General features: G+C 31.3%; 1 protein-coding gene and 1 long non-coding RNA gene across 2 annotated transcripts in view; one reads left to right on the top strand and one right to left on the bottom strand.

Annotated features, from left to right (window-relative positions):
• The first annotated feature begins 2,613 nt into the window (after positions 1–2,613).
• LOC134714189 (uncharacterized) lies at positions 2,614–5,732 on the top strand. The gene is made up of 3 exons (XM_063575429.1): positions 2,614–3,146; positions 4,004–4,163; positions 5,550–5,732. Exons 1-3 carry the CDS (start codon positions 2,771–2,773, stop codon positions 5,671–5,673), a joined length of 660 nt encoding a protein of 219 aa, XP_063431499.1. The 5' UTR covers positions 2,614–2,770; the 3' UTR covers positions 5,674–5,732.
• A 6,173-nt stretch (positions 5,733–11,905) lies between these two features.
• Positions 11,906–15,625, bottom strand: part of LOC134715982 (uncharacterized) — a 45,637-nt gene continuing 41,917 nt past the window's right edge. Inside the window, exons 2-3 of the long non-coding RNA XR_010106822.1 lie at positions 14,076–14,250; positions 11,906–12,047 (exon numbers count right to left, since the gene is read on the bottom strand). This is a non-coding gene — a long non-coding RNA (uncharacterized LOC134715982). The remainder of the gene's footprint in view (positions 12,048–14,075; positions 14,251–15,625) is intronic.

Consider the following 15,625-nt stretch of genomic DNA (forward strand, 5'->3'; position numbering starts at 1 on the left):
TAACACGTAGAGAAAAAATAATCAAGAATCTAGTAGTTTACATCGCAAAGTCAGCATCACTTTTCAGTTTTGACATAATGAAGTTTCATTACAAAATTCTTGTAATTACTATTCTTTGGAAAATTAACATGATCATTGGTGAGTTTTATTATGATTTAAGCATACTAGACATAAAGGTGTTGATACAGTAAAAAAGGGGTTTTAAATGTTGCGAATGTTTTATTCAAATAAATTATATAAAATTGAAAAAATAGAAGCATCAAGAAAGACATAATTTATTGATATTGAAAAATTACCCTTTTGCATATCACAAAGATCATTTCAATGTTCAGAAAACCTCGAAAACTGGGTTTAACCCCCCTAAATTGGCATTTTATAAATTTTTCAACCTGATGTGACCATCATTATTATTTTCATGGTAAACTACATTTGCATTTACTGAAATTTTAACCTACATTTAACCGAATCTATTAAAAAGGATCGGTGACGAAAACATCTTGATCAAAACCTTAATTTGCGATATATCTTTAAAAGCTCACAATACATGTGTCGAGTTTCATGTTGTTGTCGGGGGTTTCGGCTGCCGAGTGGTCTGTTGTGAGTTCTGATCCCACACGGAGTATGTTTACATAACTCCAGGCTTAACTGACTAATATTCTCACTTTTTGTCGGTGGTTCTATCCGGGCATTTTGGTTTCCTCTACCAATAACAACTGACCACCATGAAATAGCACAATAGCGTTGAAAATGCAGTTAAACACCAACCAATCAATCAATTAATCAATTAATCAGTGATGTTTTCAACACTACTTCATAGTAGTCTCAAGAATTCTTTAAATAAGGCCATGAAGGACAGATGGACATGCATGCCATTTACTATAATGCTCACCTATACATTGAAAAAAGAAGAAATCGAATTACATATGTACATGTCTATTTTCAACATCGAATAGATAAAGGCAACAGTAGTATACCGCTGTTCAAAACTCGTAAATCCATCGAAAAAAAAAATTGGGGTAACAAATTAAAACCGAAAGAAACGCATTAAATATAAGTGGAGAACAACGACACAACATTAAAATGTAACACACACAGCAACGGACTAAACATTAGACAAAATCCGATGAGAATAACAAATATAACATCAAAACCAAATACATGAAAGAATGAGTGGTTGAAAGTTCGTTTTCCGCTTATTAATTGTATAAATTTATATACATGTTATATCGTATATGAAATCTTCTGTCAAAATATATTTTTTGTAGTAAAGTTGCTCAATCTTTAATTTTCATTGTAGTGTTTGAAAAATATGTGTTTCTTAATGATAAAAAAATATTTAATTTGTTCAAAGTTTGGTACGAACGGAAATCAAAGCCTTTCAAAGGCACATGGAGTTATCTGTCTTTGCATGCGATGCGTTTAGTACTGAAAAGATAATCAGAACGTGATTTCTTTCTGTGAATGAAATTAATTTTGAGCATAATGTAAAAATAGTTTTAGCTCTTGAATAGTTATTTATACAAAAAGTTTACATAAAGATAGTATTCTAAATATTGTGTGATCAATCTCCAAAGGTAAAGTAGTTATAAATAACCGTACCTCAAAAAGTTAACGTTTTTAAAAGATAACATAGACGAATAAGTATGTGCTCAGATTAAACAGATGTTGTTCCTATTATCAAAAAATTGAAGAAGGAAATACCAAAACATGACATTAAGACGTTGAAATAAAAATACCAACCTTTTTTTTCTGCACAACAAATTGTTTATCCCATTCCGTGTCGATTCAATCAAGTGTTGCATGTAACACAGTAAGAGTATAACAGTGTCATGCTTGGCAGTAAATTTAAAGACGAAAATTAACTACACATTCTCCGGGACGTTTTAACCATATGTACTGTGTAACAAGCAACACTAGATTGAATCGACACGGATAAACAATTTTGTAGTGCAGAAAAATAAGGTTTTTAATTTAATTTCAACCTCTTAATGTCATGTTTTGTTATTTCCTTGTTATTTTTTTTTGTAAATAGGAGCAACATCTGTTTAATCTGAGCACATACTTATTTGTCTATGTTATCTTTTAAAAACGTTAACTTTTTGAGTTACGTTTTTTTATAACGACTTTACCTTTGGAGATACATTGTACATGTAGATCACAAAATATTTGAAATACTATCTTTATGTAATCTTTTTGTATAAATAACTATGCAAGGGCTAAAACTATTTTAACATTATACTCAAAATCAATTTTATTCACAGAAAGAAATCACGTTCTATTTTAAGTACTAAACGCATCGCATGCAAAGACAGATAACTCCATGTGCCTTTGAAAGGCTTTTGATTTCCGTTCATTTTTCTAAGGTTTAAACTTTAAACAAATTAAATATATTTTTTTTTATCGTTAAGAAACACATATTTTTCAAACACTACAATGAAAATTAAAGATTGAACAACTTTACTAAAAAAATATATTTTGACAGAAGATTTCATATACCTAACTTTCGTCTTTAAATTTACTGCCAAGCTTGACACTGCTATACTCTTAAATAACACATATCCATTATAAACTTTTACAAACTCTTTGGAATTTATCTGCAGGGTCGTTGCAGATTGATCTAAAAATAGACACACCAAACCAAGGACCAGTCCATCCGGCCAGTACGCTTAATTATTTGGATTTTGTTACGCAAATAAAATTGAGCAATTATGGCCTGAACGTTTCTCAAATAAGATCACTGTTCTTTGATGTTAAAGCATGCCGTGATACAATGGTTGTTCTAGCAAGCACTTCAAGTATGATTTCCTCTGAACCATTTTACCAGATTCTTCTTGCTGGTGATTCCAATCATGATGGTAATTGGAAAATGGCCGTGAGTCGTCGAAAAGATAAGGCCTTACAACAGAATGGATATGAGTCTGTTTTCAAAACTATAAATGAAGAAAGATACCGTCTTAATTGTAATGAGTATCGTACATTTTGGGTCAGCTGGAAGGAAGGGAAAATAAAGTTAGGAAGAGTAACAGTAAATGGCATCGATGAAATATACTGTTATAAAGACAATGACCCCTTTTTAATAAGAGAGATAGGTGTAATGAACGCTTGGGGTTCAACTGGAAAATGGAAAATACCGATTACAATAGTTGGTAAGTAACAGTTTCATGTTTGATACTACCTAGAATTTTCCTTTAACAAGTGTTTAATGCTGTTAATGAATCATATAACTCAGTAGAGGTAAAACTGCTTTAAGGCCGGTAAAATGTGATGCTGGTTAAAAAATAAACCAGATTCAAAAGTTCCTTAACGTTTGACGGGTTCACTGGAGATACTTTCTGAAGCGGATGATTTTAGTATTTCGTTGCGAATTAAATTTTCAATCGAAAAACCGACGGCCTTATTTATGACAAAATAATAAACGAAAACCAAATATAATAGATAGCAACTTATAACAACCACTGAAATATAGACTCCTGACATGGAAATATTACTTGTTACTGGGTATTAGATACATTTTTTGTACTAAACAGGAGACGATCATTTATTTTTGTCTCTGAAAATAGCGTGTTTAAGTTTCTAAGAATTGAAGAAGACCGACGCTATGACGGAACTTATTATTTTTCTTCTATCTTTTCTCTATTAAAAAAGGTGTGTGTTATTTTTGTCATTTTCGGTATTTAGATGAAGGAACATATTTGGAGACTTGGTGTTTTAAAACAGCATGTCTATGTACATTTCTATTCAATTAAATAATCACCTCGGGATGAATGAGAGTTTGGCATATTTAATTGACACATGCGTATTCGGTTATAGAGACTTCTAGAATTAATTTGGTTATTTGGGTCGTCAGGTCGCTGTCTCGTTGACGTATACCCAAAGTATTTTGATGTTAGTACAATTACAGTGAACGATTGTAATTTTCAGAATATTTTTAGGAAATATTACTAACCTTTTCAAATGTTTTAATAATGACAGAAACAAATACGGGTTTAATTTTTTTTTCCAGATCGGTTTACTGGGCAGTATAATAAATGCCAGCGTAATGATACTAAAGCGAATTTAGAGATTGTAGTTTCAGTCCAGGCAAGAAGCGTTATAAGGTGCTCTGCAAAATGTGATCTGATACAAACGTGTATTGGAATTAACTATCAAGCGCAAGGCAAACGGTTAGTCCTAAAATATGTAAAACAACGGTAACAAAAATCGATGTCTTTGATATCAGTTGTCATTGTTGACGGTAGCAACCACGGTGTAGTGTAGTTAGGAGAAGACCATTTTATTGTTTTTGAAGGAGAGGAAAAAGAAATTTTAGAACTAGTAACTTGGCCTGGTACGAACGGAATGTAAATAACTTTGCACGAGACCGGATGCATATAAATATTATTTCTAAGGTTTGTTGGTATAACTTTTGACATCCATAAAATTTATATTCATCTCCATAGCCGCTCAATATTTTTCATGACGTAAGTATATTAAGCTTGTACATTACACATTCAATGGAACAAATCATAAAATTTGACAAGTTTGAAGGTGATTGATAAGAGTTAGAATAATTGAGCCAATAGACAATAATTTGACATATTATTGAAAATTCGATTAAAATGCAAAAACACAGAAAAGTAGGTTTTACAAAAGCCTACGTTGCGAAGATTCTATTGTTCTATCTATAAATTATAAAAGAGGGATGAAAAATACCAAAGGGACAGTCAAAACAAAGTGATGTACACAGTATATTTCTTTATTCTATTGAACTAAATATATAGATAAGATTGCCATTAAGACAAATTACCACCAGCTACATGTAACACCAATGCCATATACGTTAGGAATTATAATATCTCATTGTAAGGCCTTTTGCAATGAACAAACTATTAACCTGACTTAAGATAGGTAAACGAGTATAACACTGTTTTCGTATATCTTCAATTGACACCAGAAATGATGACGAGCTGGAAACAATAAATTATATAACAATCATAAGGATATTTCTCTAATGGCCACATAGAAAATTTTACGGAATAAACCATGTTGGTAGATGCCCCTTATCCGAACTGCCGGTGGTTCATATTTATAAGGTCATATGTCTTGTTATCTAACACACAATATTTTTTTTTACATTTTTTTTATTTTGACTAATTAATTGGAGTTCCCGATGCTCAGTTGTAGTATCAAATCAAATTCGAAACTTTTAATGGGATGGATTGAATTTCTATATTAGATAATGTACATTTTGTATTGTGAATTTGCTATGCTGAACCAGTTACAATCAGTGTCGATATACAAATAAATCGGTAGCAAGTGGTATGCTAGTGTTTATGGGACAAATATCTACTAGATTCAAAGGAGTAGGACGTAAACAACAGTTAATTTAAGACACTGTAATACCTCTCACAATGAGAAAGTCCCATACCGATTATCGATAAAAAATTGTCAGAATAAAACATTTAAAAAAAAAATGATTGGCCAGATTTATGTTTTTTTGTTCGTTTAATAGGACAGATTTTTCTGTGATTGATATGCCAAACTAAAACACCAGTATTTTTTTTATATAGATGTGAGTTACTGAGTGCTGGTGGAAAGGTTCTGACAGAGATTCCAAAATCAATTGCACCCGGTTGGCAGTTTTACACGAAGTGTTTTGAGAAAACAGAAGTGTGCTTAGGCTGCTTAATATAAATCATAATTTATTTAATACAACTATTTCTTCAATTTTAGACTCATAATTTGAATTTGTCATACACGGTTATTTAAGTAACAGAATCTATGATAAACGAGACGAGAAAGTTGATGATCCATGAATATTTCAAAGAACATTCTGTCCTTTTTTTTTTCTAAAAAAGTACATCGGAAGGTACCAAGACCTTATATATTTCGTATCAACTTCACAAAAAAATCATTATAATCTTGGTGTATAGATTCTGCGTACTGACGTTGTTTGTTTATCATCTTAATAACGTGCTATATTGTTATTTTATTTGTCTTTGTTCTATTATTAATATTACTTTTACTGTTTGGTCTATTTTTGATAATATCCATTTGACATGACTCGGTACTTATGTATCCCGTCAATGGGTTTTTGTATTTTCTTTCATTTTTGCTGTTGTGCTTTGTATGTGTGATTTTTTGTGTTTCTTTGGTACATATGAAGTGGCTCTGTACTTTTAAACATCCCGCCATTATGTAATTGTTCTATTATAATGGTATTATGTTATTGTTCTATTATAATGCCGTTATGTTATTGTTCTATTATAATTGTAAAAATACTCTGAACAACTGAATTATTTTATATTTCTACCTACGCGATTCTTCACTAGAGTTGATATGAGTCTAGCCATTCAGTCACAGGACTTCAAATAATTCAATCCTTTATATACCAAAATAAGTAAGCAATGAACGTGGTTGTTAAATTTGATGTATGCTTTTTTCAGCTTCTGTGTTAAATATTAAAACTTTGATTTTGTTCTGATTGAGATTGTGACACGGTGGTGACTTCTGTACCTCTATTTAGACAGGTTTACCAATAATGTCTGTTTTGTTCATGCATAGTTGTAAATATAATGGAATTTAATGCCACTGTTATACAAGTGAGAGGTTTAACGCTAAAAAAACTGGTTTAATCTACCATTTTCTACATTTCAAAACGCCTGTACCAAGTAAGGAATTCGTTTGATGTGTTTTATCATAAAAACAATTGATGATTTTGATTTTGTCATTTCATTAGGAACTTTCCGTTTTGAATTTTCCTCGGAGTATTTTTGTGACTTTATTTCTAAGTTTACAAAGAATTCGACACAAACCGGTACTAGGTACCATTTAAAATTGCAGTGAGTTGATTGTTATTGTTTTGCTGCGTGATGAAGACCTCACTGTGTTCCTTTGCGTTTTGTGTGTTTGTTGCTGTGCATGTGCTGATTCGGTGTCATGGGTGGGTACATCATATCCTTTGTTTTCTTATTAACAAATTAATTGTCAGTAAGAATAAAGATATTAAAAATTAAAACAATCGACATATGTTTGTTTTTTAATAAAATATGGCAAGCTCAAAAATAAAACCACCGACCGAATTGATAGATAGAACACTAATGAAAGAGGGACGAAAGGTACAAGAGGGATAGTCAAACTCATAGATCGAAAATAAACTGACAATATCATGGCTAAAAGTAAAAAGACAAACAGACAAATATCATGTGCATGTATAATTAAATTACGGAAAACATAAAAAAAACCATGAAGCGTTGTTAAAATTAAAAGCATAAAAGATGTGTTGAAAATAACAATGAGACAACATCCCAATTAACTGAAACATGTATATGTAAACTAAACAGACTTCAGCAATAGCAGAAATGTTCCCAAGTCGATTCGTATCATATGTATATTATTACAAAATAGGCTAAAAATACCAAGAGATTTTCAAAACTCATATACATTATTCGAAAAAACTGACAAACCATGCATGGCAAAAGACGAAACGATAAATCATCTAAATATTGCATAGAAAAACAAAGTTAAAGTCTGTGCAACTCGAACCCCACCAATACTGGGAATAGACTCTGGTGCACCTCATGCAAGTACAAATCGATGAAAAGTAGACGTATCCGCGGTTATCAGTCACACAAATATTCAATAATGGTCAATAAACTCTGGATAGCGTCCTTATAAATGTAAAAGTATTGAGTTCAACTTTACCATTGAAACCCTTAATCAAGTATGTTCCGTGTGAGCAGCATTCCTTCATTTCAGAAAATCATGATACAAAACGCAACGAAGACGCATATCCTGATTGTGGCGGTACAATCCAGATTTCCATGCCTCAACTCGAGTTATATATCTGATTCGTAAAACAAGTAATACTAGTAGAACATCCCTTTTTCTAGTAAAATAATCATGATCATGGTGCTCGAACTGAAAATGGCAATAAAATTTCAATGCCCCCTAAAAGTATAATTACATGGTTTGAGACTGATCGACAAATTCACTTGCATTTTTACAAAGTCTAAAATTGAAAAAAGCAAGGTTTACCACTATGACATTGAATGTAGTAAAAGTTCTGTACAGCTCAGAACACTACAAAGTATGTCAGTGACTTCTTGAACGATGCTGAGCTTCTTTAGCCGTCCATACAATCATATCCAGATTTCACCAGAAGACGCAAGTTGCATTAACTGCTAGTTGTTGGTATATAAACATAATGATAAAAAAAAACTCGTCTCGTACCTATATATTTATATTTGTCAACCGCTTTTGTGCTAAAATCAGCCACAAAAAAAAAAACACATTCGTTTTATAAATCAAATTAAAAACTGCAATAGCGACTATGTTGGTCACTTTGAAACGATAATATCTAAATACGATTGCCAATAACCGTTGATCAAATCCTGCATGATGACGTTTGCTTAACTTCAAAGAGACGAAAGACGTTAAATTTTATCGTAGCTTCGTCGTATACAGAAATGTGTTCAAGAGTAAACACAACATATTCATGAGGTAAAAAAATTAATTGGAAAAAGAACAATGTAAGAATTTTGGAATACAAATTAAGTTGTCTAACTTTGAACATAAACATTTTGTTGGAAGAGTCGATGTCTCAAATTTATTGACAAACATAGTTTTATAAAAAAGGTCTCTCCAAGGTGGCAAAAAGTCATACCCTGATAATTCTTTGAGTTTAATAGAAGATTTGATAATTCTCTAAGTTTAATAGAAGATTTTTTAAATAACAAAACGTAAAAGGCTATCTGGAGTATAAAACTTACTAGAAAAAATCAAAAGACTTGATAAAAGCAACTTAAATTACACCAAGTGGGACCTCATAATTTAAGAAACATAGAATATAGAATATGGATATATAGAACACTTAACTTCAATGCAAAGAAAAACATCATTTAGAAGACCAGAATATGGACACCACACCAGTGGGAGAATACGCATGCACAGAATTATGGTAATCGCCAAAATATTTCTATTTACTAAAATCTTGTATTTTTATCCTCAACAACATATTTCAATCTTCCTCTGTAAATTCAAAAACAATTCCATATATAGTCATGTACATGTACTCATACACTTACGTTTGTGATTAAATAAGTAAACACCTATCTCAGACCTCGTCTCGACGCTGTCTTAGGATGATTTTAGCTAAGACATCTCAAACCTGTAACAAATGTTAGTTCTCATGAGAAAATTTATCGAAAGAAACAAACAGAGGACCAATATTTTATTCCTATCTGGTTATTTCCTCATATCAAATGTTAAAGATCGTGATCATCTATAATACTAAAATTACGAGGTCCAATTTGTCAGCCGTCATCATGTAAAAACGACGAATCACAGAATTCAACTTTATATATAACTAATATAGTACAAAGGTGTAGATTAAAAATTACACTACTCCAGACCCTTTTGTTTTCCACGTAATTAATATTGCCAATAAATAAGAAGTTCCGGATCGAGTCCGATACCGATACCAATAGTATATTCACCTGTTACCTATTACCTTATCTGTACGTTCCGCATCTGACAGGCGCACCACCAAACGGTGTATTCAGGATTAATATAATTATGCTATATACACGGGTCATAATCACAGGGTTGACGACACTAAATTGTCAAAGTGTTACCTATTGTAGTATTTTAATCAGTAAGACTTTCTTAAATAACAATACGAATACTTAAAATCTGGAATAAAAATAAGGCGTGTAAGGACAGTTTTCAATTTGTTAGTGGGCATGACGTAAAACAGCGAATCAAAGATTTCAACTTTATTTATAACTAATATAGGACAATGCTGTTGATTAAAAAATACTCCATTCCAGGACCTTTTGTTTTCCAAATAATTAATATTACCAATAACTGATAAGTTCCAGTTCGACGGGTTCAAACAAAAAGATTTGAAAGCAGAGAAAAACTGTGTATCTTATAATCGGCAAGACTTTATCAGATGACAATACTTATACTAACATAAGGCTTGCGCATAGTAATATATTTTAATTCAGTCATGGGCCCGTGATATCACGGGTGTGTTCTAGTAACATTAAAAATGACGCTGTCAGTGTACATTTTTGTAAAACGTCAGTGAACCTTTATTTTGTAATGTTCATTGATTGTTTCTTTACAAATGTGAATTGGTGTCATTGGAGTACCAAGCAAACATATCAGTCTGGACGTAATAACATGTATCTGGTTAGATATTTTACTCGAAGTGCTCTCGATAAAAAAGGAATGATGTCTTGGTTGTTTGATGCCAGAGTCTGATACCAATGAGCGGGGGTTGACATTGAAGCTTTTGATGATATAATTTAATTCAAACATGTTAAATATACAAGAAAACAAACAAAGGCAAAATTAATACATTAGCATTAACTGTTAGATTAGCTATATCATTTGATAGCTTTATTGCATACTATACATGGAATTTAAACATGACGCATGCACAAGTTACAATGCAAGGCATTAGTTATTACAATTATTGCAATTACATTTGTTTCTGAAATAGAAAAAGGAAAGAAATGCAAAATATGTCAAAGGGACATCAACATTCTTAAAACAGATTCGAATGGACATAGTCATATCAAAAAGCTGATCGACGACCTTAAATACAAACAAAAGTATACAAATCACATCAAATCATCTAATGTACATCGTAAATGCTTCACTGTTTGGACCATATAGAAATTTCAAATTTATAGATAAAGGCAACAGTAATATACCGCTGTTACAAATTCATAAATCGAATGAGAAAAACAAAACCTGGGTTGCAAACTAAAATCCATGAAACACACAGGAGCCTGTTATTCAGTGGTTGTCGTTTGTTTATGTGTTACATATTTGTTTTTCGTTCATTTTATTTTACATAAATAAGGTCGTTAGTTTTTTCGTTTGAATTGTTTTACATTGTCTTATTGGGGCCTTTTATAGCTGACAATGCGGTATGGGCTCATTGTTGAAGACCGTACGGTTATCTATAGTTGGTAATGTTTGAGTCATTTTGGTCTTTTGTGGATAGTTGTCTCATTGGCAATAAAACCACATCTTCTTTTTTTTCAACTTTAATATTAAAAAAGTGTTAACAATTCTTTTGATGGATTGATTCGTGAGACCAAATCAACAGCATCCCGATTTTTCCGGGAAAATGGTGTCGTCAAACCTTGTTTGGGTATGTGAACTGATAATTTAAAATCATGAAACTATTTTAGTATTTAAATTATACGAATATGGGCAGCTGGTCTCCTCGTGAAGAGTTCACGAAAATAGTGTGTACGTGTTGCTTTGCAATATGTGCGAATATGATGCCTCATGCATGCTGTCAGAATACGAATCTAAAAAAAAATGCCTCGTGTAGGAACCATGTCAAACCATCTGCATGTTAAAACCCAAACAATATCAACTTTTCATGATGTATCGTCCAACATTACGTTGTTTTGTGGCACTCTAACTAAATCGTCTGTTTATCCTTTATATGAACGACTTTGTAGAACTTTAAACATGAGCTGATTATGTAAGAAACATTTGCAACTTGATCTACAGCAAGCAACATTCAAACAATCTTTGCAACGGTATTTTAAAAGATTGTTTGATCGAGAGTGTAAATTTCTTGTGCTGAAGTGAAATTACCATGTTTCTTAGTTGATTCTTTATTTCATTTTTTATTTCTATTCACATCCTTAAACTTATAACATGTATTATAAAATATTTTCTTGTAGTTAACTGGTTTTATATTCTCGAAGAATTAAATCTTATGACTTCTATTTGACATCATTTTAGTAAAACTATTATGAGCGCAAACTCAGTAATTTGTTCTGCAAATGTAAATGACATGCACAGTTTAAACGTCGTCTTGAATGACGATTTTCTCATCAGTAACACTTTAAACAAATGTTGTTCCTATAATAAAATTAAGTCGAGTGGCTGCTTTGAAGTCGTCGTCAAATGTCTTAATATCTTGAATACCATCAAAGACATAATCATATTCCCATTTAACCGCCTTGAACTTTCTGCAAAAACCGATTCAATATATTTTTTACAGAATGAGATTGGTCTTGTTAGATCGTAGTCTGAAATTAACATTATCCTGGTAATAAGAAAAGAAGTACTTTGTAACTCGTTTTGACATTCCATATTTTTTCCCGACAATGCAGTATCACTTGTAAAGAAAAACAAATTGGCATAGACATAATCAATGACTTTACAAACATAGGTTAATACAGAATGTCTAGTTTTGGCAAATATCATTGTAGCATATGTAGTAATATCTTAAAAATAATTGTCTGGGTGTGTGTTCACCATATGATTTTAAACCGAAAGGATAACTTTCACTATAGAATGCTTTACTTAAAAGTTATTACAGCTTAAAACTATAGGTAGGTAATTAACCATTTATATTTTATCTTAATCTGTATATGTTTTTCAAATGTTCGTTCAGAGTGGTATTTTTAAAATCTCTATCTTTGGATTTGTTTTTGGTGAACGTTGCTAAATACCACTGTCAAATATCGATTCATACTAACTGGTCCTCATGCTCAGTCCTCATGGTGGTTCATTTGGATTTAATCTGGTAAGAAATTAAGAACTTTTGAAGTATGTCTTATTTGTATTATATTGTATGAATATATAAAAAAGAAGATGTAGTATGATTGCCAACTATCAACAAAAGACCAAAAGGACACAGACATGAATGTATGTATGTATTTTAGTATTCATACAACAAAAAAAGCAAGAGAGTCCCTTCAGAAAAGATTACTCCGACAATTTTTTTTTTAAATAACTATTTTTCAATATTCCACCATCCTTCAGATATTTCACGTTGAATTATAGTACATGTGATATTTAGATTGAACGTGGTTTCCATTTCTATTTTGATGAGTTCATCTATTTTCTTGTATAGTGTCAAGTAATAATTTTATTAATTGATCGAAGATCGCGTTTCTATGACGCTGCGTGAAATTTAAATGAATCCATTTAAATGCTACTTGATTCTAAGACAGTAATTTAACAAGTTGCTAGTTTTTTTGAAAGTATTTTGAAATTATTTTCTGATGTCTTCCTTTCTAATTAAAATTCCAATGAATAGGGTTATACAGAATACATTCCCATCCACAATGACCTTGATGTTCTTTTAATGGTCATATTATGCTTATTTGACAACTAGAAGGTTAAACGAACTTTCCGTTAACTTGCTAATAAATGATCCAAATATTTACGTATAAGCATGTAAATTAAGCTTGAGACTTTAAGTTTTCCTTTTCCATAATGTTTGCGCATTGTGACAAATATTATAATAAACACATATATAAATGTTTAACAGTACTTAGTTGTAGAATCATAATGTATTTTAAGAGCAAGCTGTCGTTGCATATTGAAGTTACAACTCAATCATATTCTATATCAGACTAGTACTCTATATTTTGTCAATTTGTTAGTACTAAACCCAGCTAGCTCAGTATTATATGTAAAGAAGTGTGCACACTGAAAACACCTGAGTACGTTATAACTTTGACATGATTTAAAAATTAAGTCATACATTGTTTTGATATAAATTTGTACGTAAAAAAAGCTACATGCGCTTGAATGTAATAACCAAATTACTGTTTATCAACCGCGTGTTTTACAGTATTACTTTTATGTAACATTACTACTGAAATAAATCACAATGCAGATAATATATTTCGGAGCGCTATTCTGGACTAAGCTTCAACGGGAACGTCAAAATCGAAATTTAAAAGCTAAAGATGTTATATTATATAAACTGAAAATAGTTGAACAGCTATATGACCAAAACAGATTTGAAAAATAACCAAATCTATCTTAAGTAAATTTTGCCCGAAGAAGTTGACATGAGATATGTTTTTGTTTTATATAATCATCAAGTCATGGATACCATGTCTCGCTGCCTCCAATTTACAGACAGTGTAATAATCCAGACAACATACATCCCTTCATATATGATATGAAGTGGTTTTAGACACTTTTTATTGTGATACTTGCAATCAGCTAGACTTAACAACACTTATTAAAAAATATTAATATATAACAGATTATAATATTGTATTATTGCCCATGCCACAATATAAGAATGTGTATACCTGAATCACTTGTAGGTGTTATTATTTATTCTTTATTGAAAAAATACTTCATCATACTCTCCATTTCTCGTTTTGTTTTTTAATTGGATGGGTTGCCCTATCCTATATTCATTCCTCCTGCACATCATTTTATTTTCATGTCAACTTTCTTTATCAAAACTCGTTCAAAAAACCCCTACAATAAAAAGGACAATTCCTTTAACGAACGTTTAAAATACAAGTTATGGAGGACGTTTTATATATTGGACATTTGTTATGAGTAACGGTCATCAAAACGGTACTAAAAAATAGTTTGAGAATGAATAATACAAGAAACAATGTAAAACAAACAATCAAACATGTTCAAGCATTTATAGAAATGCAAAGTGAACGCGTTTATAGTTTAGGAGTGGCGAAAGATACCAAAGGAACAGTCCAATTCATAGATCGAAAATAAACTGCATTTTCAACTGCACCATTTGGAACTCTTGGTTTAATAGCTTCCTTGTGAGCAGCAACCCTCTATAAAAAAAATCATGGAAGGAAATACAAGCCAGTGAATATTGTATCAATTGGGAGATACACATTTATATACTCAGAATTTTTCTACACAGAAATGGACAGTTCACAATTGGGAAGCCATTATAATCTCTTTTGTCGTAAATTTTATTTGCAACCGACACCCATTGTCAATTTCTAGATTTAAGTCAAGATATGAGGCAGAATTTGAGAGTTGTCTCATTGGCACTCACACCACATCTTCCTATATCTTTTAACTGTATTTGTAGTATTCTTTATGTCGATGGGATAGATACGTTCAACAAAGTCACCAAATATTGAATTATTTAATGAGAGAACATCATCTATAAAAAGCTTATGTAATTATCGAAAGTATAAAGTTTGCGTACCATCTTTATCTATTACTTAAAATAGACACAGAAAGAAGACTTCACATTAGAATCTATAAAAAGCGTATTGATTTGAAGGTGGTGTGTGCAAAGCAACACAAATTTACTAAATAGACGCGAGATTTGATCCTCGGTCCCTTTTTTCCCTTTAGTTTACACAAGACATTTCTGATATGAAGACTGATTTTTCTTTTTTTTCTTTTTTTAGCCATGGCGATTTCAGTTTAACTGATGAGTTTGAATGTCCCTCTGGTGTTTTTCGCTTCTCGTTTTACCTATCATCGATTAACACGTATGATATAAATTTAAGAAACATGCCGACATGATATAAATAGAAATAACTTAATTCACCTTCTAAGAATATTTTTGGTAGCTAAGAACAAGTTATCTCACCATGCTCAACTATTATGATTTCTAAGACTTATTATAGAACACAAAGAACATGCCTCATGATATGTATACAGAACTACGTTACATGAATTCCCTTTATTTCACTATCATCAATTTATGACAGAACATAAGCAAACTACCTACATGATATTAATAGAAATAAGTTGCCTTCTCTTATTTAAGGCTTCTATTTTGAATTTATTAAGTAGGTGCCTTTTTATAGAGTTGTTATTGCATCATTCATTGTGACAATGCATTGTAGGAGAGAATCAA

The sequence above is a fragment of the Mytilus trossulus genome, chromosome 4, assembly GCF_036588685.1.
Source record: "Mytilus trossulus isolate FHL-02 chromosome 4, PNRI_Mtr1.1.1.hap1, whole genome shotgun sequence".
NCBI classification, from domain to species: Eukaryota; Metazoa; Mollusca; class Bivalvia; order Mytilida; family Mytilidae; genus Mytilus; species Mytilus trossulus.